This window comes from Bradysia coprophila, unplaced genomic scaffold (genome assembly GCF_014529535.1).
Source record: "Bradysia coprophila strain Holo2 unplaced genomic scaffold, BU_Bcop_v1 contig_87, whole genome shotgun sequence".
Lineage (NCBI taxonomy): Eukaryota > Metazoa > Arthropoda > Insecta > Diptera > Sciaridae > Bradysia > Bradysia coprophila.
The window spans coordinates 2,389,287-2,412,956 of NW_023504014.1; the positions used below are offsets into that span (position 1 = coordinate 2,389,287).

General features: G+C 36.4%; 2 protein-coding genes and 1 long non-coding RNA gene across 3 annotated transcripts in view; all 3 read right to left on the reverse strand.

Moving 5' to 3' along the window:
• The window catches only part of LOC119084691 (protein bowel), a 45,615-nt gene extending 31,428 nt beyond the window's left edge, over positions 1–14,187 (reverse strand). Inside the window, exon 1 of the mRNA XM_037194771.1 lies at positions 13,553–14,187. The gene's annotated coding sequence lies outside the window, so the exon portion shown is untranslated. The remainder of the gene's footprint in view (positions 1–13,552) is intronic.
• Positions 14,188–17,477: 3,290 nt separating this feature from the next.
• Positions 17,478–18,775, reverse strand: LOC119084696. The gene is made up of 4 exons (XR_005089117.1): positions 18,569–18,775; positions 18,122–18,367; positions 17,854–18,060; positions 17,478–17,784 (listed from the first exon to the last, which is right to left on the reverse strand). It is a non-coding gene; the product is annotated as an uncharacterized LOC119084696 (long non-coding RNA).
• Positions 18,776–19,644: 869 nt separating this feature from the next.
• On the reverse strand, positions 19,645–21,513 carry LOC119084692 (protein vreteno-like). The gene has a single exon (XM_037194772.1). It carries the CDS (start codon positions 21,391–21,393, stop codon positions 19,795–19,797), a length of 1,599 nt encoding a protein of 532 aa, XP_037050667.1. The 5' UTR covers positions 21,394–21,513; the 3' UTR covers positions 19,645–19,794.
• Positions 21,514–23,670: the final 2,157 nt, after the last annotated feature.

A 23,670-nucleotide genomic window follows, 5' to 3' on the forward strand; every position in this document is an offset into this window, starting at 1 on the left:
AAAGGAAAAACTCTTTGGCTTTGTTCGGTTAATTTTGTAAAAGGAAGAATTCGTTGTGATCGTTCCATTTGATATTCTCCCCGCATTTTGTAAAAGGGAAAATTAAATTAATTTGTTATATTAGCGATGTCCAGCTCATTTTGTAAAAGAAAAAATTTGATTTGTTCGTTCAATTAGAAATTTTGCTCACATTTTGTAAAAATAAAAATTGGAAAATGCTTTCTACATTTTGTAAAAGGGAATATTGCTTGGTTTTTGGTTATTAGCGATTATTCGGTTCATTTAGTAAAGGGAAAAATTAGAAATTCTCCCCACATATTGTAGAAGGGAAAATTCAATGAATTTGTCGAATTAGCGATTTTCGAGCTCATTTTGTAAAAAGGAAAATTCGTTGTGGTCGTTCCATTAGAAACATTCTCATCACGTTTTGTATCAGGAATTATTCCATGATTTTGGTCAATTAGAAATTCTCTCCATATTTTCTAAAATGTAATATTCTTTGGCTTTGCTAAATTAGCGATTTTTCTGCTCATTTTGTAAAAGGAGAAATTCGAAGTTCTTCCCACATATTGTAGAAGGGAACATTCTATAAATTTGTTGAATTAGCGATTTTTTGGTTCATTTTGTAAAAGGGAAAATTCGAACTTCTCCCCATATTTTCTAAAATGGAATATTCTCTGGCCTTTCTAAATTAGCGTTTTTTTCGGTTCATTTGGTGAAAGGAAAAATTCGAAATTCTCCACACATATTGTAGAACGGAAACTTCCATAAATTTGTTAAATTAGCGATTTTAGGCTCATTTAGTAAAAGGTAAAATTCGAAATTCTAACCACATATTGTAGAAGGGAAAATTCAATGAATTTGTGGAATTGCCGGTTTTTGAACTCATTTTGTAAAATGGAAAATTCGTTGTGGTCGTTCCATTAGAAATTCTCATCACGTTTTGTATAAGGAATAATTGCATGATTTTGGTCAATTAGAAATTCTCTCCATATTTTCTAAAATGAAATATTCTTTGGCTTTGCTAAATTAGTGACTTTTCGGTTCAATTCGTAAAAGGAAAAATTCGAAATTCTTCCCACATATTGTAGAAGGGAAATTTCAATGATTTTGTTGAAATAGCGATTTTCCTGTTCAATTCAAAAATCGAAAAAAATTGGAAATTCTCTCCATATTTTATAAAATTAAATATTCTTTGGCTTCGCTAAATTAGCGATTTCTCTCTTCATTTCATAAAACCAATAATTCTATGTGATCAATACATTAGCAATCTTGTCAATTTTTTCTAGAGAAAAAAATTAGAAATTTCAGTGTAGAGAATAACGAAGTGAGTGGGGGTTCCACCCCACACCCCGGGCCTCCGGCTATCAGATTTGCATTGACGAAAGTAACGTATTGAGGAAAAGTTCAATTTTTCCCTTTTCCATTAGCGAATTTCCTATTCATTTTCTAATAGACAAAATTCGATGCGATCGATCCATTACTCTGTGTTCTTGACTTTAAGCGATATTTTTCAGTTTCATAAATGTTGGTCGGCAAATGTGAAACGTACTGCCGTTACACAGCTGTTGACAATGGCAACACAATAAAAGAGAAACGACCATTTCACATTCCATGAGCACACAAAAATTTCATTGAAAGTAACCACACCGACAATTTTCCATTGTTCCCACAGTCGATATTCGTGCGAAATGCTCTTAATAAACGCTAATCAGCTTAAAAAGCGTTAATCCGTCGAAACAGATCGAAAAAATTGAATCCCCGCACTCAAAATATCAAAAAAGCAAAAAAATGTATTTTCGACCGCTGTGCCGGCGGCGGAGCGTCCACCACCAAAAATTTATATGCGTTCGAAAGGGCTTGACCCACCCGTCAATATGAGCCATATAACAAAAAAATGCCATCAGAAATGGTCAAACGGCAAGCAAAAACATTTTTGCTTCACTGTGCTTTGGAGTAGCTTCGAAGTGACCCATTTGAAGAGTGTTTGTGCGGCGGAAAACAGAACCACCACGGCGTGTGAGGTGTCTAATGAAAGCTCAGGACCTGCTCTATCGAATAGAGAAAGAATCCCGTTACCCCAGCCCACCTGATCCGCACAGCAAGTGCGAAAGTGTTCCCGACCCTAAGTTTCCATCTCACTTCCAAAGTGTTTTCACCCAAAATTGAAACTGTACCACATCGTGTTTGGTATCGTTGGATAGGTCTTGAACGTGCCGTCATTTTAAGCCCACACACACCGTGCACTGACCGATGCACTGGCTGCAAATGGTCAAAAACCAAAAGTCGACCGAAAGTTAAAAAAAAAAATTTTTCACTTTTCTCAAAAATGTGACATATCGATTTATTGAGTCATATATGTATCGATCGGGCCGTTCCAGTCGAGGCTAAGGTGAAAATATGAAGAAAAAGTATGGAGCCATTTTTGAGCAAAAAATTTTTCACTAACGTAAAATGACCATTTTCAGTTTTTGAGTAATATCTCCTCGAAGACAAAGCCAAATGGGTCGATGTTTGGTATCTACGTGTCGCTCATGAAAATCTGCGTCGATCCATGGCACCTCCGGGTGCCGACGCACCCATCATACCCCTACCAAAATTCGCGATGTAAGCTGTATTTCATTCATTTTCACTCAAAAATCGTAAAAAATGATTTTTTTCAAATTTTTTTTGCCACTATCATGTCGGGCGGTTCCCGCCCGACATTATGAGACATAGTTAAAAAAATGGAAAAAAATTTCGCGAAAAAAATATCGACCCAAATTTAGTATAAATCTCATCTCGCCCCCCCAACAAACACCCCCAGGTGCACAGTTACCCCGGGGAATGTGCTCTGGCCTTCGGCCATCGCACATTAGAGGATACCTCAAACACCTATTAAGAAAGATAATGAATTTAGATTGTCTTTTCAAAAATTAAAAGCTGATTCCAGGAATTTAAAGTGCTCAAGCCGTAACAGTAACCTGTGTTTACACCGAAAAGCAAACGAAGACGAAGAATTACTCTTTATATTTTGTTGTTGTTGTAATACCATGGATTATGTGTATATACGGATTGAGTATGATTTACTTATGCTGCGTTGTGTTAAGAGTAATTTATTTGATCGAAACCGGTTCGATTAATGTGGTTAGGTTGAGAGCTACAGAGTTCGCTAGAGTTTTTTTTTTTCGTAAAAAAATATAATTAAATAACAGAATACATTATAGCCGTATGTTTCGATTCGTACAGTGTCGGTATCAAAGAATTTTAAAAGCTAAATGTTTCTTGTAATCTTACAAAAAAAAATGAGAAAGTCACGATACACTTATTATTAGACATGCTGGAGTGTAAAATGGTACAATGATGCACAATAGCATCGAAAATTGGCCCATACCGTAATGGAAAAGTAAGGATCGTAGTTGAATTTAAATGAAAATGTTAGGTTTCCGCAAAGACAAATATGTTTTGCGGTATATGGACCATGAGGGCAAGTACACAGTTGGTGAAAAATGTCTGAGAAATGGTTGGAAAATGAATATTGAATATCAGTTATTGGTGCTTTACCACAGACTGACCACGACTTAGGATGTTTAGTGATGAGTTGAAATTACATTTAAACTATGATTCGCTAGACTGTTTAGTGTGAAAATCGGTAAAGTGTTCAATAGAGCACTGTATCGAGCATCACCATGACCTGATGAGAAATGATATTTTTGAACTGCAAACTAAAGCAAAACGTCAAAAGGCGTAATTCAATTCTCTCTCATATCGAAACAATGATCGAATGCAAGGTTCTGAAAGAACAAGTTAAGACATTTCTGAGTTGATCACGAAGGCGATGCCACACAAATTTTGAAAAATAGAAGCTTTTTATTCAACACATTCGTTACAGATTGTTTGAAATGTGAACTTGATAAAAACTTTTTTTTTGTTAAGTTGACATTTCAAACAATCTGTAATGCCTGGTGCTCAACAACATGTATCTATTTGTCAAAATTTGTGTGCCACCCGCCTTCGTGAGTGTCTTAACCTGTTCTTTCAGAACCTTGGTCGAATGTCTTATCATCGATTCGACATTGTTCGATTGTGCCTGTCTTCACGGCACGAATTCGTTGTTGATATGATGAATGCTTAGCGTTCGATTTAACCACGTGATTGACAATTAATGTAAGTTACACAGTGACTGCACTTCGTATCTATAGAAGAATCGAAAGTCGCATGGGTTTGAAGGTTTGAAAAACCTTCAAAGGTTCTTGTACATATGTTCAAATCCCTTTTTTATTATTTCGTATGGCATTATAAACAGCTGATTATCACATCGCAAATATTAAAACAAAAAAGTTGAAGAAAAGTTTAAAAAAAAAACGAAATGAAAAGAAAAAAAAAAATTTCAACAAAGCAACAAAAAGAAATCAACGTCGGGAAAGCATACTATCGTCACACTTGAACATCCAATTGATTGAGCCATTGAATAGCGTTAGGCGTCAGTTCGTGTAATTCGACTAGGCCACCAGTGAACTTTCTTGCTGGGCAAACGTCGACAATATGATTGGTGGTTTGAACGTCTGAGTTGCAGTCGCAGTTCGGTGATGTGATCACATTCCACTTGTAAAGTAAATCGGCGCAACGGCCGTGGCCAGTCCTAAACCTGTTTAATCGACACCAGGTTTTCCGATCTGCGTCAAAACCATTGATCTTTTCTGTCGGGTCAGTGATCAGGTGTTCGTTGTGAAGATTTTCCGCACGCCAAGCTTCTCGCCACTTTTCCTTAATGTCGAATTCATAATTTTCGTCTGTGTTATAAAATGGTTCGCACCAGATTGGCTTTCTGGACTTTAACCTTGAGATGATCGGTGCAAAAATAAGGTCCTGGTGGATCGGGAGGCTTTCGTTTTTAGCGATTTTTGACCATTCTCGATGTAGTGCGGCTTCGCGACGAATAGTCGATGGGATAATGTTCGCCAGTACTGGTAACCATGCCGTTGGTGTTGAACGTATCGTTCCGGTGACAATTCGTAGAGCAGCGTTAATTTGCGTATCTACTTTGCTTGTGTGCGAGCTTCTTAACCACACAGGGCAACAATATTCCGCAGTCGGATAGACCATCGATAGAGCCGCAGTCCGCAATGTGTTGGCATCACATCCCCACGTTGAGCCTGCCAGCTTTTGGATGATATTGTTTCTCGACTTTAGTTTCTGTGCCGTTTTTTCCAGATGTGGTTTATGTGTTTGGGTTCTGTCCATGGTATAGCCAAGGTACTTCGGATTGGAGTTGAATTTCAACGTCTTTCCACAAAATTTGGCTGTCAGCTGCGTCGACGCTTCTCTGTTGTTTAAGTGGAAGTAACCAATTTCCGTTTTATCTGGATTTGGGCACAATCGCCAATCTCGATAGTACTTTTCGAGTGTTGCCAGGTCCACATTGAGAATTTGTTCAATGTACTTTGGGTTCCGGTGTTGAGCGGCTTGTGCATTGTCATCGGCGTAGCTGAACTTTCGGGAAATAGTCTGTGGCATATCGTAGATGTACAAATTGAAAAGAAGCGGCGCCAGTACAGAGCCCTGTGGTAGGTCGTTGTTCAAAAATTTAGTCTTGCTGCAGTTTCCATTCATAAATACTTTGATTTGTCTGTTCGACAACATGTTCTGCAGTAGTTGTGTGAGTACAGAGCATTTTACAACATCGACAAATTTCAATAACAGTCCATCCTTCCATACCGTATCGTATGCCGACGACAGGTCTACGAATGCAACACTGGTTTTCAGCTTTAATTCGAAACCAGATTCGATATGCGTTGACAAGGCGAGAATTTGGTCACAACAACTCCGGTCTTTCCTGAACCCGGCAAATTCTGGTGGAAGGACTTCCTCAATCGTATCGTAAATCCTGTTGTATATTAAGCGTTCCAGTGTCTTATAGCATACGCTCAAGAGTGAGATAGGACGGTAGCTGGCAGGATCGTCTTCGGGTTTGTTGGGTTTGAGTATGGCGATTACTTTACTTTTCCGAAATTCTCTGGGGATGTTCTTCCCTTGCTGGAAAATGACGTTTGAAAAGTGCTTGTAAAACCGAATCAATTTGTTGTAGGCGCTACACCCACGGTTGGTTTGAAACGAGATTATATAGGGACCGCCGACCACAAATAATTGTTTTTTTTTTCATATTTATAATAAGTGATGGACAAGAATTTCACACAGGAAAAAATCAACCCAAACCCCTGAGCCGTTTTGAGATCCAGTGTATGCGACTACAGGTACAGCCTGAGCACATATTTCAATTGGGATCGCTAGAGGGAAAAATTCTAAGATATGTAAAAATTATTGCTTTCGGTCACCTGCTCTCGGAGCAATAACAGTTGAAAGTCAAAATTTCCACATTTTTGAAGGGTAATAATATTAACCCCAGATAGAATAGAGGAAAAATTATATCCTTGACAAAGTGACCGAGCCAGCCAATTAAGATTGATTCTATACGCGGTTAATAAGCTCTTTCAAATGACGACAAAAACACTGAAAGTGTTTTTTTTTTATGTTACATTTTCAGAGAAATTACTTTTTCCGCTAGCCTCGGAGAAATTTGGACACTTCTGTACCTTTCTGGTAGCTTTATTTCAAACTAATTTGTCGCTAATTTGTAGCCTGAATACTAGTTGGCCCGCAACAATTACTGTTGATGATTCATTGAAGTCGCTCGACTCGCAAATCTAGCGCTCTTGAAAACCAACCATCTGGCAAACTCTAATCAACAAATCGTATCAATTTGCCGAAACTTTCAAAGGTGGGCATATTCGGGTCGGCCCGTCGTGAGTTAGCATAAGTATTGAGGTCTTTAGAGTATATCTACGGCAAAATAAACGGTGGAAATGTAAATGAAATGACAAACGATAGGAATTGCCCGAAGAAATCCAGTAAATTGTTCATAAATTAATGAGGGCTACTATGTAAACAATACCAACAGCACAGTAAGTTTTCTCATATTAAAGGTAACGTTCTTTTTTCTTCAAAATATCGAGTCTATGGAATAGAACATGATTATGATGACTAAAATGTACATAAATTATTGAAATGGCTAATAAATATTCATAAAATTCACATTACATTTCATAATAAAATATTGTTTTGATGTGATATCCGCGAAGTGAATGTCACTTTGACACACATTCAATATAAATATTTTAATGTTAAATTTTTTTTCAGTTTTTTTTGTGTGTTTCTTGGGCTTGTTGTGTCTTTTAGCATATTTTTTTCGAAACGTCCAAACAGTAGTTATTCCAATCGAATAATTTTTGCATATTTAATCAGACTTTTAATTAATTAATTTCGTTTTGTTCGATCGGCAGCAACGCTTAAATGTTAATTTGTCTGTATTCCATACCATTTATTGGCTTCGCCCACAAGCTTCTAACATGGTTTATCTGTACGTGTTATATGTAATGTAAATCAACATTCCGAATATGTTTACTTGAATTACGTGTAAATACCCACTCGCGTTAGATATCACATTTAATTCATTTAATTAATAACTTCCAACAAAATACCTATAGGCTTAACAACATCTCTTTCAACATTTGATTTGACTTGTCTAGGGATCAACGTGATGTCCGAACCACGCCTCGAAGTATGCAAAATAATCTTTGAGGAAAGTTAGGTGTTAATTGATATCTCGCCTTAATGTAGGCTAGACAAACACATTACAACTACCCAAAGTATGAAGCTTGAGTGAATTTTAGGACATTGCCAATGCGATATGATCGCAAGAAAAGTTCCATGTGGAATTGTCTGACACGGGAATCGAACCCGGGTCTTTTTGGTGGAAGGCTAGTGCGTACGGAAGTCTATCATACGCAGCGTTAAATCGCCCTATTCTTATATATAAGGAAGAGCTGGAACTTATTTTTCGTTTCATTTTTTATTCATTCGTTCATCCGTATATTCGTGTGTCGTGTACTTAACTTTACTTAACTGTTCGACGTATATGAGCCGCGGGCCAAAAAAAATCACTTTCCAATTGTTATATAATAGTTGTAATGAAACGGGAATCGTATGAACGTATGAAAGTATTTTCTCATGGTAAATACTCTCTTATTACTGTACTGGGGCAAAAATGTACTTGTAACATTAAAATAGTATACATTGGATGTAGTGGAAGTAATTCATTAACTCGGGATCCTAATATATTCGACTCGGATATGCGAACTCTACACTTGTGAAAATCACACTTTGGAACCTTGTTGCTAAACACACTCGTGAGTTCGGCTCGTATCACAAAATTACCCCTCATATATAAATATAGTATTTCTACCAGTTACTGCAGGGCCCACTGGTAGCCAGTGCCATGCGAAAGTTAAACATTACATGGCAATTTCCCCCCTGCGAAAATGTTTGGAAATTGTGGAACATTTTCATCTCATTTTTCGTGAATTCTATATGTGTGAATACATTGGATGATGATACGTTATTCATCACATGAGGTAACAATTTTGTCATACTCACAAACTTTTTCGTGTATTTCGCCATCGGCTCGGACATTCTACTCTACACTTGTCGTTATCGAGTCATGTAATGAATTACTTCTGCAGCATCCAATGTAGCCTACTCAAAAATATTGATAAAATTTCGATGCGAGTGTAAAGTATAGTTTTCTGCAATTGTTTTTGTATCAACATTTTCTGAGATATAAGTATTCAGATTCTATCGTCTCTTTATGTATACAATCATAGAAAGTGATTATACTTCACCTGAAATCACACAATACGACAACAACGTCCACAGATTTTATTGAATTAAAAAAAAAAATACCGAAAAAGGTAAACAATAAGTGCTTTTTTTTCGTCAATATCTCTCTTCAAATTCTAAATAAAGTAATGTTGAACGAGTAAATATTTGATAAAAGTGTGTGCTGGAGTTGAGATGTTTCTACTTTGAAATGCTGTGTCTGTTGATCATTGTCGGTATCTCTTATATTGCGTTTTGTTAAAGAAAAATCTCATTATAAAAATAAATAATACTACATCGAGTAAATAATGAAAAAGAAAAAGAATTTAAAACAAATCGCTGGAGAAGCATTCAGAATATTTTCAAGTTTTGTAGGATGTTTTGTGAAATAATTTCTTATATTTAAATACTCCAACATCCTCCATGTACTATAACGTAACGTCAAGTAATAGCTATTTTCATAATAAGGTAGTAAATGGGATTGTTTTGCGCACTAGATGTGAGATTGCCGATTCGAGCGAAGCGAGTTCGGCAACACATCGTGTGCGCAAAACCCCCATTTACTACCGTGTTAGGAACAAGGTTTTATCTCCTGTAATGTCATAATCACCATAAAAAACAAATTTAATAAATTAAACTGAAACATAAACACGCCATGACACCGTCACTCATTCATATTCCCCACAAATAAAACACACATCCAGTACACTGTCAAGAATTTGTCAATTTTAAGTGAATAAATGAGAAATTATCGAAGTTTTCCGTGAAAAAATGTGAAATTATCGAAGTTAGCCGTGCGCAAATGACCATCTATCGAAGTTTTCAGTTAATAAACGTACGCTCTGTGAATGACGTGTTTAAATCTAGCCCATTTTGATTCTAAAAGTGACACTCAAATTGTGAATATTATGACATTACAGGAGATAAATGATTTTAAAATCGAAGAACAAGTGTCGTAGAGTTCACACTGAAGAAAAATAGTTTGAATAACGCACTTCAAGCAAAAGTGGTACTCTAAATAGGGTACTGAAACTTGACAGTGCTTCATACAAAATTTTACACTGTAAAAAGAGTGGGGATAAAATTTAATACAAAATAGTACTCTATTTGGCAGCCGTCATTAATAGCACTTTTGCAGCATTTGGAGCATTTTAACGTGAAGACTGGCTCGATTTTTAGCTTTGATTTTACTTTTAAACGTCTGAAGGCAGAATGGTCCAGAGAAATATTTTTCTTACAAATTTGGTTGCCCTTGTCTCAAGCGTATAACGCTGAATTACCTTTTTGGTATGTGTGAAGTGAGTAGAGTTAATAGCCTGAGAAAATAGCTTTAAAATGACAAAAGAATGTTGGAGATCGAAATTTCTGTTTGGTGGCATAATGCTCAAAACAAACGAGGCATTGAAAACGTGTTTTGGTCCTAGTTTTCATTGACAGATGCAGCAGTCGCGATTTTGAATAGAAAAAATTGTAACTTCATTTGACAGTTTTGAAAATTTCGTCATGAAAAATAGGACCAAAACACGTTTTCAATGCCTCGTTTGTTTTGAGCATAACTCTGCTTTCATTCTCGTCTAGAATTTTTCGCACTGATATATGTAGCACTGTAGCATCCACTACAATGTGTAACATCTACTATAACGGATCTCTCAGTGTCTGTCTAAATTTACTCCATTTAGATGCAGCAACAGGGGTACAAATTATGAATATTTTGGCAATACAGTAAAGAAAAGAAATTTTTGCCTCAGACAAATCAACACAACGCTAAATTGTAGCCTATGTGCGCAAAAATAATATATTTTCGATAATAACTTGTATCAGTGTCAGTGGCCTTTCTGAAAAATTGTTAAAATGTGTTGGCTTAGCTTTGAGTAAAATTAGTCAATGTTTGTGGCGGAGTAAATTACTACGAGAAAACGCAATAGACCACGAAAATTTTCACAAATTCCGAGTTTTCTATTCTCTTCTGAGTCAACATAATAAAATAAAATAAATAAAATAAACATTTCTTGTCACAAACCGATGGTCCCCACTTTTTACGATGGATCCAATTTCGTTTCCGAATAATGTTCCTCCTCGAATAACTAGAAGCTCAATAAGTTTTCTAGCAAAACTATTTATTAAATTTAGTGGGAGTGCTTATGTGGCTGTGCCAGATATTGTTGATTTCTAGCGCTGACGTTTATATTCAACGACTGATTCTAAAAAGAATCTAAATAATAGTCACCCGTTCTCCGAAGATTTTCATTCATAATTTTGTCTGCTATTATTCAAACGACCTAAGGAAAGTAAAATTCCTTCAAAATACGTGTTCTGTATTTCAGTTGCTTCGATATATTGTTTATCACATACGCGCGATGTCAAAATTACTTAACTAGAAGAATAATTAAAAAATTACACTTCAGTTCTATGTTGTTGCCTCGTTTTCGCTTTTGTGATAAAATAGAGTACACACTTGTCACTATCAGTCTCGGCAAGCCTCGGCTTCTTCGTGACAAGTGTGTAATATATATAAAATTCAACTTTTATTTAAAAACCAAAAGATGAAAACAATTTTTATGTTTATGATAATCAGTTTGGACATTTATAACACCCATATAAATTGGGATATTATGGTAAAAAAACGTAAAATATCGAAACCGACGCAAAGAAACCAAAAACATTATTTTATCCATGGATTTGAGCCGAAGAATGTAAGAATTCCGAATAATCATGAATGAAAAACCTGATTCTGATTAGATTCTGCGCTGAGGCGGCTGAGGATAAGTAGACAAACGTTGAGAAACGATGTAAATGAAGAACCGGTCAGGAATGCGTCGTCTGTGTGGTGAATGATTTTAAGGGACAAAGGTCTACATAAAAGATCTCACAATTCCATTTAAGATTGCAGTTTTAAAAGCGGCTTGATTGCTGTAGTTTTTAGCAGTAAAACATCGGGAAATAAATGAAAGCCATGGGAATTATTTGAGCAGCATTTGTAGGCTGCAGAAAATATCATGGCTCTATGTTAGTGAAGGGCCGTGACGCAAGTCCGTTCACACTGAAAAATTTGACAAAAAATTTTTTCCGCAGGACTGAGGAACATATATACACGAACTTTTTGACTTTTCCCCTTTGCTCCTACTAACCCAAAGTATTTTATTCGTAATCTGGGCGTCCATACGAGTTCAACGAGCTATCACACGCCTTATATAAGGTTCAGATTTGGCCGAGATATTAAATTTCAAAACTTGGAAAGTAGAAATTTGTATGAAGAAATGGATTTTTATACATTTTGAAATTGATGAATTTTACCAACCTTTGTTACTTTGTCACTTTATTCCTCTGTTAACTGAAACTTTTGAATTTACCGGCGGATTTGGCTGAAATTTTCAGGGTATGTTAAGGACGTAATTCTAAGAATCTAATTTGAAGGAAATTTTATAAAAGCTTATAATTTCGGAGCTATGAGCGTGTTAAGCTATTGAGCTATAGGACCCATAACTCAGAAAATGTGGCAGATAGAAAGTTCGTTTAAAAGACAAAGTTATAGAGTTTTAGATTCTAGTCGATGCGTGTTTCGTGGTTTCCCTAAAAAGTAGCTTATTTGGGAGCTATGAGCGTTTTTGCAGATGATTCGGCTTTCTTCCGTTTGAATTCCATTCTTTAAAAGAATATATATCACAATTATGAAAATTTTCCTTCCTCAACATCTGCCACTTGTGACGCAAATTTTTTTTGTTATAAATTTCTTCCTAAAATTTTTCTGGTAAGATTTTTGTTGATAAAACTTTCGCCTACTTTCCTCATCAGCTGCCATTTGTGACGCATATCTTTTTGCGTGTCGAATCTGTAAACGTCACCTACACTGATATCAGTTCTTTTGTAAGTGGATAACAGGACTTGCGTCACACCTCCACTGTAAGTGGTTTTGGGCGATGTTAAGTTAACTATGTACGGGTCGGTTATAGGTTTCTCTATTTTATTCTTAAATGAAGTAAGTATCGGCATTTTATCCGACTATTACGAACAGTCGATCACAATAGGAAAAGAGTCGGGACACGAACAATTCACGGGTGCGTAAGTGCGTCAAATATGAGAATATCGCGAACTGGTCTAATTCAACGGTGCGTTTGTTTAGCCCTCGTAAATTTTCAAATTGATTTTTCACCGCATTTACAGTGTTTTCTCGCGACAACCGCAACGAACAGTTGAACGAATAAAAAAGAAAACTCAAGTGAAAATTGATGAAAACTTAATGAATTAGTGTGATAAATTTGGTTAGATGAGGGAGAGAAAGAGCGATGCTAATAAAGTTATGCTACTACTACTACAGAGAGGAGGATTACTTGAGACCAAATTTTCTAGTCATTTAACAAAAAATATAATTTTTAAACAGTAGCGCGATCTATAATAGTGCGCAAATGGATTTTACTAGCTGTACCATTGCATTGACACAGGGCATATTTTTGTGGATTTACATGGACCTTTCTTGCTCCTTTTGCTCCTCGCCTCGAATTGACATTTATCACATCTTTTAAGCAAAAGTAACATAAAGACACGCACGCATATTCATACTTCCATGGAAATAAGCCAATTTGTGGCCATGGAAAAATTGGTTTATTTCGATATTTATCAGATTTTTTTCAACAACGTGAGGTAATGGTACTTTTTGTGTGTAAATTTCACACAAGAAGTACCATTTCCATCATTTGTCCCATTGTTATTATTATCGCTGAAGTCGTCAAAGCAGAGGTGCTCAGTATGCAGTATAAAATCAGAAATGTTCAGTGGCATGCCGAACAATTTGATTTTTCCTCAATAAGGCCAATGTTAATACATCTCTCATATAAATTCTTGTATTCAAGTAACAATTTACCTTGTGTCTTAGCTTATCCGAGATTTATTTCGATAATCCATTTGCGTTCGTAATCCAATTCCTAATTTGTATCCGGTAAGCAATATCCATCAATGTAAATCCAAACAATGCAATTTACATTGCTATGAACATTATTCCTATTCTGTAATAGTTTCCCTTATTTCTTAGGTACAATTCAAAACGATTCGTTTGAAATAAACAAATAATTTTCACCTTAACACACAACAACCAATCACTATTTCGGCTACCACATTTATTTTGTCTAAGCTACCATTCGACCGTACTGCGTGTTTTACACTTTAGCCAATTTATAAACATAAATTCGTTTTCACCAAATAACAAAGCTGACTGTTGGCCATTTTCCTAAATTATTTTTTTTATTGTAAGTTGCATTCACTTTATCCATACACAATCGCATAACAAAATACACTAATTTACAGTACAATGAACGCAACAGTTTATTGTTAAATGCACAGCCAAATTCACAAGAAATTCGTTTGTAATAATAGAAAGGCAAATTTGAGGATTCTAAAATCCTATTTTTAAAATAACAAAAAAAAAAAAATATTCGTTTTGTAGCACAGGTGCGTAACGGCCGATAAACTCTATTAAACTAAGCCAATACTATGCGCTTGGAAGGCTTGGATGTGCGATGTAGAATAATGTTTGAAAGATAAGTTGCAAGAGAGAAAGAGCAATCGGTGCCTTTTTGTATACGTGAAAACGAGATGGATTTAAGCCGGTTTTCTACCAACTTTTTTTTTCGTTGTAAATCAAAGCTTGATAGCATTGGCGTCGTAGATATTCATTATCGCACTGACTTCACTGGTTTTAACGAAATAAATTTTGGTTTTAGTTTTAAAAAGTCAACTTGAATCGGTCCGATCAGTAGATATAAAAGTAAATTCTACTTTCGAACGTAATTCATCGATGTCATCCAAATGTCCTGCCACTGGCGAAGCAATGATCTACCTACGCCATTGTCGGCTCTCGACACTGGTAGTGGAAGGTTTGCTACCTCAGGAAGCCATGATGCTTCGTAAGCGGGATCCAAGTACTGTTTTACCTTTATATATTATTGTTCTTGTTATAAATATATATATCGAAGTTGATATAATTTTTTCTTCTTTCATATACACATAAAACACACACGCACACACACACATAGGTTAGATATAACATTGCGGTTGGAGTATGTGGCTATATTTTTTAGACATTTTTATAGCTTTAAAAGTATATATTTCTACTGCATAAAAATGTTGTTGTTATAGCATATATTATGAATATTGGTTTCATGTAGAAAATCAAACCAGTTACGAACGTAGCAGACGCTGCGACGTTAGCCTCGTAATACCCCTTAGTAATAGATTGTGGATTTGAGCAAGGTTCTGAAATAACAGGTTAAAACACCTCTGAGTTGATCACGATGGCGGTGACACACAAATTTTGACAACTGGATGCTTTTTATTGAACAGACTCGTTACAGATTGTTTGAAATGTGAACTTGATAAAAACATTTCAAACTATCTGTAATGAGGCTGTTCAACAAAATGTGTCTATTTGCCTTCGTGAATGTCTTAACCTGTTCTTCAGAACCTTGGATTTGAGCAATAATTCACAGGACCGTCAATAATTAACGCTCAACTCGAATGCAGTGCCATCGCTGATTTTTGACTAGAGGAATTTCCACAATCTTTATAGAATATATATCAAATGCAAAAAACACAGCACTGCTCCTGACATGAACACTGAATTGACAAGTGTCAAAGGAGGCTTCAAGAGGCATCATCTTCAAGACACGGTACTTTCAGACGTTTTTTCTTTCTTCTCTCATATGCATTTATTTCTAACATTTATGTAAATCAATAGTCATTTACGTCACAAGGACTGAAGTCCGAAAGTTCTTTTCCGTGTGACGTATCGAGTCATGTAGGCCTACTTGAAATGGACATGTTTACTTTCGGGTCTCTTAGCAGGCCTACAAAGTTTATTGATTGCTTTGACTATCTCAGAAAATTCTTCTTTAAGATTTTCAATATTTTCTCTGAAACTACGGAGGTTGTTGCATACTTGGAGTAGATGTTTCGATGTTTGCTCAGAATGACAGCATAATCTGCATATTGGTGAATCTTTCACTCTTTCAAGTTGTTTGTATAATACCAAGGTAAATAGCTCATATAATATATTTACCTTGTATAATACATTGTGTCATGTTTTTTTCTTCTAAAGTTGACTAACGTAGATTAATTTTCGTTAAATGTTTCGTTCATTCATTCATTGTATGAGATTTTTTTTTTAAAACGTGGATGGCATTTCAAACGGCCTTGAAAATGATCTATGTCTTAACTCATACAACGAAAACGAGTCATCTAGGACCTAATCCAGAAATGGAGTCGCTACTCTTATGTGTGTGGGACAAATAGAGCGAATACAACGAACGGTCTCTTCACGGTCAATTTTTTTTTGAACTTGACTTGACATATCCAAGTATCTTCTAAGAGAATTTTTTCGTCGTACTTCCTGCCATCTGCTTCAAATTTGATCAGTTGCAACCACACATTAAGCTCTTAGCCGTCAGTACTTCGTACGAGGCTCGAAAAAGATATTGTTCAATAAAATTTTATGCAAATATTGCAGTTTAGTTTAATGTGTTTGGGGTCTTTTTTGAACGTTAATAGAAATATTTTTTATTTTAGCATACGATTTCGGTAGGAATAACAAAGCTGCATTTATTATGCCGTTTGAGTGCATGCTTTCTAATGCATACGTAGGTATACAATTCATATAAATGTTTGTTTGTTTATTGTTGTTGAATAAACCCGAAGCGAATATTATTGAGATTGAATGTCAGAAAATGTAATTTGGAATGGTAAAATAAACAACAATTTTTTTTTAAACTTTACCTCAGAGGTCAAATATGGAAAGGTTCTCTGGTATAGACGAAAAAACGTCCAAACACAAACTCTAGGTAGATTCTGGCAACGCACTTCAAGCAAAAGTGTTAAAATGACACAGCGGCCGAATAGAGTACTATTTTGTATGAAAAAAAGTTCCAAATTTCTTCACAGAGCCAAGATTTGTTCGATACACTGTCCAGTCTTAGTGCTCTATCTAGAGTACCACTCATGCTTAAAGTGTGTTGAATCTAGGAAATTATTTTAGTGAGTTTAGTATACAATGGGATCGAAACTCTTAATTATAGTAATTTCTTCAGGCTTCCCCTGAAGTCGAAGAAGGTAGTTTGATCGTAATATACCCAAAAATTGACTATAAGACTGAGTAGAGGGGAACTGGAATCAGTGTTAGGTGATTTATTGTGATTATGAAAAGATCGATTTTTTACTGGCTGCGCCATCATTATGAGCAGTCTCTTTTGTCGCAATTAATTGAAAATAAAACCATTTATGTTGTAAGACCCACAACTTACAGTCAAGGGGGAAAAAATGGCTGGTTGTTGAAAATGAATTTCGTTTTTCTGGAGCGGGTGACTATTTTTAGTAAGCACTTAAAATTTCATATCAATAATTTTGCGCTTGCTGAGAGAAAATTCAGCTAATTTCATAATGTTTTTCATAGCCAAAATATTTATTTGTTAGCAAGTGTAACGAACGAAAAAGAAATCGAAGATGTATTTGAAGCAAAGAATCTCTATTGCACTTCAACGTTCTAACGCCGCTTGTATGACGGGAACGTTCGAAGGGGATTTGAAGAAATTAGATGAAGTCTATTATATTCTGTAATTTTTCTTTTGTATTTGTGTGAGATTAGTTTAGTTTAAGTTCGTCAAGTTATCTTTCTCCTGTTTCTCCTGAAACAGGCCAGTTTCCATGGTTCTGGATAAATAGATTAGGGTAACTTTTGTTAACAATAGAAGCCACTCCGTGGGTGGAATTTGTTTCATATTCTGATACAAATTTAGGTTTATTTCGATGTGATTCAAAAACTTTTACAAAATTGTCAAATTGGGCACTTAAACAATCAAAATTCAAACTAAAATAAAACCAATGTCCAAGTAGATGTGAAACGTCGTACTATTGAAATGAATATTCGACTGAAGTCAATTCCATTTAATTCTTCTCAGAACAACTTTCGACTTAGGCTTAGGATCCACCATTTTTATCAGTTGCTCGACGATTTCAACTTCTTCCTTACAGACAGTCAACTGTTCCGAGGGTGGACTGTCGTTTCCATCAACATGCTTTCGAAGATGTTTCCGTAACTTTTGAACAGATCTGTCGAAAAATTTGAACCGGTCATTCATAATGGAAAATTGTATGGGTTTGCATATGGACATCACCTACCCTGCATTCGTATGGTTTTATATCCAAATTGGAAAACAAATGCAACTTAACGCTGTATTTACAGCCGAAGCTTTTCGAACACATGACGCATCACACATTCTTTTCGTCGACATACCCATAATCCATGTAATTCTGTACGTAATCGGCATGGTAGATCGTGAAATGGTTTCGCAAACTACCGAGTCTCTTAAATGCTTTCCAGCAAGTCTGAATGAAAACAAATTTGCTTATTTCGTCAGCTTTGTTTTGGTAAAAGAAAGGTTCAGACCTCACAGAAGTACGGTTTAAAATTGGAATGGGTTATCATACGACTCCTCAGATGGTTTCGGGTGCTTCACACTTTTGAACAGGTGGTACATATAAAATCTTTCGTTTTTATTACCGGTTTCTATTGCAGTCTTAATGCATTCAAGGGCATCGAAGCAAAATCCTGTTTCGTCAGACCGTTCACCTTAAAGTGCGTTGGAAGATGTGTCTTCAGTTGATATTTTCGGTGAAATTATTTGGAGCAAATCTGAATGAGAAAAAAAAAACTTTTAACAATTTCTAAGCGATACAATCAGTAAGAATGCCATTTGGAAGTGGAGTGAAACTGTAGCATAACAACTGTGTAAAAAAAGCTAGTTCGTAACGTAAGTCCCTGAGTTCAATCATGGGATTCATCTAATAATTAAAAATAGGGACACTGACTGATTTTCGATTGTTTGTCACTCACCTCACAACTAGATTCCTTATGGTCCGAGTGAACGGTCATCGAAATAACGTCGAACGTACATCGCACCTGACTTTCTTTACGATAAATACGGATTATCGGCGTTTTTGGTTTTTTTTTTTGTTCGAAGAACGTTTTCCATCCAACATTGTGTGGCTCATTTTTCGAGAAACATTTCAATTTTACTGCAATCACAAAAACAACAGTGGATTTTGACATTTCCATTGGATGCACTTGATGACATAAAGAAACCATGAGCGGCCAAATGTAAATGAAATGAAGAGCCGCGTTTACTGAAATAAAATCAGATGTGGCGCAGGTCCTTTGATTCAAGATTCTGAAAGAGCAGGTTAAGACAACCACGGATGCGGGTGACACACGAATCACACGAATTTTCTATTTCAATGAATTTGTGAGGTGTGTAATTTCAGTTCAAGTATAATTTACACGCTGAATATTTACGACAGTGGTGGATATAACAATTGCCAAATGGAAATGTTTTGCACGAGTTTGGACCACTTGAAAAATCATGTTAATCAACCTCAGTGGCACGAGTATGTTCATGAACGTGCATATCTAACTCACATCTAATCAAGTTACACGATATAAAGGCATAACTCAGTGCCTCGAGGCCGAAACAGTTCTGATGTCCGGTTAGATGTGGATTAACATGAACTAGCGTTACGATTCTAGTAAAATACCTGTCGTTGGTTAGTTCATTATTCTCGGTTTGGTCAATGTTCTCGTCGCACCTTGTCTCGTGTTCACTATGGGATTTGTCTTCGGGCAAAGATCAGTATAAATACGAAGTTAAACAAGGTTCATAACTTTGCTTTGATTTGGAGTTTGATTATAAAGAATATTTATCATCAAGTTAAAGTTAAGTTTGAAGATGGGTTTGGGATTGGGTTGTGTTTGACCATGGATTCCATAAATACAGTGTATCGATGTAAAAATTTATGAAACAACATTCAGGTTCGAGATGGTTTTGTGATCATTCTGACTTAACAATCAAACCAGATCGAACGTAGTGCCCTCAAAATACAAAGCTGCTACAAAATGAAAGACCAAGATGGTGAGATTTCTTTGTCTTTATTGATAACAAATTGACTTTTCAAAAGGTCGAAAAAAGTAAAAAACAAATTCAAGGAAATATAGCAAAAAAGAGAATAAAGAAAAATGAATGATTTTAATAAAGAAATTTTTCACAAAAAAGACAAACTTAATTTTTAGTCACAAAAATTCGAAAGTTTCGGAAACGTGACATTATATTCCATTAGTTCACCTTCAACGTGAACACAAAAACAATCCGGATGTTCGCTCTGGATGTCTAGCAATTTCTTTAATCGTTCAATTTGCGTTGTATCTTGAGCCAGACGCTGTGCTGCATTTTGAACACGACAAACGAACGTGTAGCATGGAATTTTCAATTTCTCAGGAAAACGTCTTATGTTGCGTGCGTCAATATCCTCCACATAACCCCAGTCAATGAGCAAAAATTTGGAGCCATAGTTTATGGCTCTGTACCATTCCCCTTCAAACTTGACCAGACACAGTTCTTCAAGTTTGGGTTTGTAAATGTCATGCATGACATCGCCGCATTCACCAACCTTATTATGTATATCGTCCAGTTTTAAGATATTTTTCGTGGCAATAGCACTAACATACCCTAAATTAGCGGAACTATTGTCGAGAATTATCAGCTTCGCTACCTTGGGTAAAGTTTCGGTACACAGGTCAGCAAAAGATATTGGCCGGAGTGATTTTATTAGTTTTTCTGCAGCATTTGGCGAATGGATTGTTGTCGAAGCGGTTCTTTTTACAGTCGTATGACTGGGCGGTTTACCCCTTAAAGGTAATCTTCCCATGGGCAATGTGTTGACCAGCAGTTTACCAGAATTGTTGACTTTCGAGTCGTTCCCATTCGACTCACATTTCACCAGTTTTTCTATTGGTAATCCGCTCTCCTTTTCCAGTAGTCTGAAATTGCTAGCCGTTTGCCAGTCGTGTCCGTAAAATTTAATTTTGAAAACTGTTCGGTTGTTCACGAGCTTACGTAATTCGTTGAATGGCATTGACATTACTCCGGGTGGAAGGTGGTCCAATGTTACAACGAAGTTGTATCGTTTTCGTCTTTTTAATTCGTCGCTTAACTGTCGCATGTTCTTAAGAGATTTAGAAACTTTTCTGCCTGTGTCGATTAGGCCAACTACAATGTCGTCGGTTTTCTCCACATCTTGCAAAACAATGGCTCGTTGAAATCGAGCGTCAAATCGCACCAAAACCAAATCATTTTTTTGCGGCAAGGACGTCAATTTCATTCCCTTTCCGCCGTAATCATCAAAGTCTTTCGCATTCTTCTCAAATTCAATGTCACTGCTACAGGTGCGTATGTAAAACGAATTCGCATGCCGTACGTGAGTTATTATGACGTCGTCATTGTTTCGGGGATAATCACCAAAGTTGAAAACGACACGTTTTTGTGGAGTCCATCCGATCTTTTCATTTGACTCGAGAGCAGTTCGGCTTCGTTCGATTGATTCCACCCATTCGAAACGGTGTTCACCACCTCGCAGATTTTGCAATATTCGGCGATTGTCACTTTGAAATCGAATGTCGTTGAATTGCTGGTCACTGGAATCCGGCGATTTCATAATCAATTCCGGCATATCAAAGCAATAGTATTTGTGCTTATGCCAATCAACCCTTTGACACTGTTTGGAGCAGTAAAATTCACCGCACCGGCTGCATGTGTTAAAACTGCTCTTTTTGCATACCAAACACGGTCCATTTCGTTGGAATTCCTTATCACTACTTCTGTTAGCCATAAGGATGTTAAAATGTGCAAAAAGAAGTGCCGTGAAAGCAACTCGTTCAAGAAATCGTAAAACAACTCGTAATGTCAATGTATACACACACTAACCAGCTGTAGCGACCGAACCACACGAATTATGTGAATGTTTTGAAAAGCATTGTGTTTTTCGTGACGAATGTATGAGACAAGTGGGTTGGCCTGTAGAGGCGCCACATTTTTTTCATAGTACTTCATTCTCTGCGGCTTATTTTCATGTGAACCAACTTCACATTTGTCATTACAAAACAAACGTCACCATTATGAAGTTGGTTCACATGAAAATAAGTGCAATGACAGCAGTAATTTCATGACAGAATGTACTAAAATATGGGAAAACTCTATTACATTTCTTCTTAGTTTCTAAACATGATTATTATTTTTCTATAGGAAAAGAAGAAATGTAATAGAGTTTTCTCATATTTTAGAACATTCTGTCATGGAATTACTGTTATCACCGCGCTAATTTTCATGTGAACCAACTTCATATGGTGACATTTGGTCTGTAATGACAAAAGTGAAGTTGGTTCACATGAAAACAAGCCGCAGAGAATGAAGTACTATGAAAAAAATGTGGCACCTCTCCAGGCCAACCCACTTGTCACATACGTTTCTTCTGTTTACATGATAAAAGACCTTAAATCACTTAGGTGGCCCTAACTCACGAAGGGCCGACCCGAATATGCCCATCTTCGAACTTAGCCTCACTATTTCGACTATCTTTCAGGGAAAAAAAAAATTTTTGAAATCGGATTTGATTTACTCAAGATATCGACGGACAGACGGACAGACAAAATTTTTATTGCAGATTCGTCATCTATGAACATAGGCAAACACTTTGCCCTTACCGTCTGCTTCGAATTCCATCAATTACACACGGCATCGTAATCCTATAAGCCCCTTTGTACTTCGTACGGGGCTAAAAATGTGGCGCCTCTACAGGCCAACTGACTAGGCTAATTGAAGGGAGAAAATTAGGTTGATCGCACCGTATAATTTATGAATACGGTGCGATCAACCTAATTTTCTCCCTTCAATTAGCCTAGTCAGTTGGCCTGTAGAGGCGCCACATTTTTAGCCCCGTACGAAGTACAAAGGGGCTTATAGGATTACGATGCCGTGTGTAATTGATGGAATTCGAAGCAGACGGTAAGGGCAAAGTGTTTGCTAAAAATGTGGCGCCTCTACAGGCCAACTGACTAGGCTAATTGAAGGGAGAAAATTAGGTTGATCGCACCGTATAATTTATGAATACGGTGCGATCAACCTAATTTTCTCCCTTCAATTAGCCTAGTCAGTTGGCCTGTAGAGGCGCCACATTTTTAGCCCCGTACGAAGTACAAAGGGGCTTATAGGATTACGATGCCGTGTGTAATTGATGGAATTCGAAGCAGACGGTAAGGGCAAAGTGTTTGCCTATGTTCATAGATGACGAATCTGCAATAAAAATTTTGTCTGTCCGTCTGTCCGTCTGTCCGTCGATATCTTGAGTAAATCAAATCCGATTTCAAAAATTTTTTTTTTTCCCTGAAAGATAGTCGAAATAGTGAGGCTAAGTTCGAAGATGGGCATATTCGGGTCGGCCCTTCGTGAGTTAGGGCCACCTAAGTGATTTAAGGTCTTTTGGTGATATTTATGGCAAAATAAACGATGGAAATGTAAATGACACGGCAAATGATAGGTATTGTCAATACCAATCCAGGAAAAAAAAGTTTTTTAAAATCGGGTGAGTGGACCGTGAGTTAGGGCCTTAGAAGTGAAATGCTACTAGGGCCCTATGTATATTTTACATAGAACTCGAGTAAATTTCATTCGTTTTTCGTAATTTTTGTTTGATTTGGAAGGTAATCGAATGCCGAATAGAATGTTGTTGAAAAAAAAAATTAAATTTGGGTCCTTGGACTAAGGCCACTACTAGGGCCCTATGTGTATTTTACATATAACTCGAGCAAATTTCATCAGTTTTTCGCAATTTTTGTTTCATTTGGAAGGTAATCAAAGGCCGAATAGAATGTTGTTGAAAAAAAATTAAATTTGGGTCCTTGGACTAAGGCCACTACTAGGGCCCTATGTGTATTTTACATATAACTCGAGGAAATTTCATCCGTTTCTCGTAATTTTTGTTTCATGTGGGAGGTAATCAAAGGTCGAATAGAATGTAGTTGAAAAAAAATTTAAATTTGGGTTCTCGGACTGAGGCCGATACTAGGGCCCTATTTGTATTTTCAATATAACTCGAGCAAATTTCATCCGT

Bases quoted from the DNA above. Each gene is read 5' to 3' on its own strand.
- LOC119084692 (XM_037194772.1), bottom strand. From the start codon at position 21,393: ATGGCTAACAGAAGTAGTGATAAGGAATTCCAACGAAATGGACCGTGT.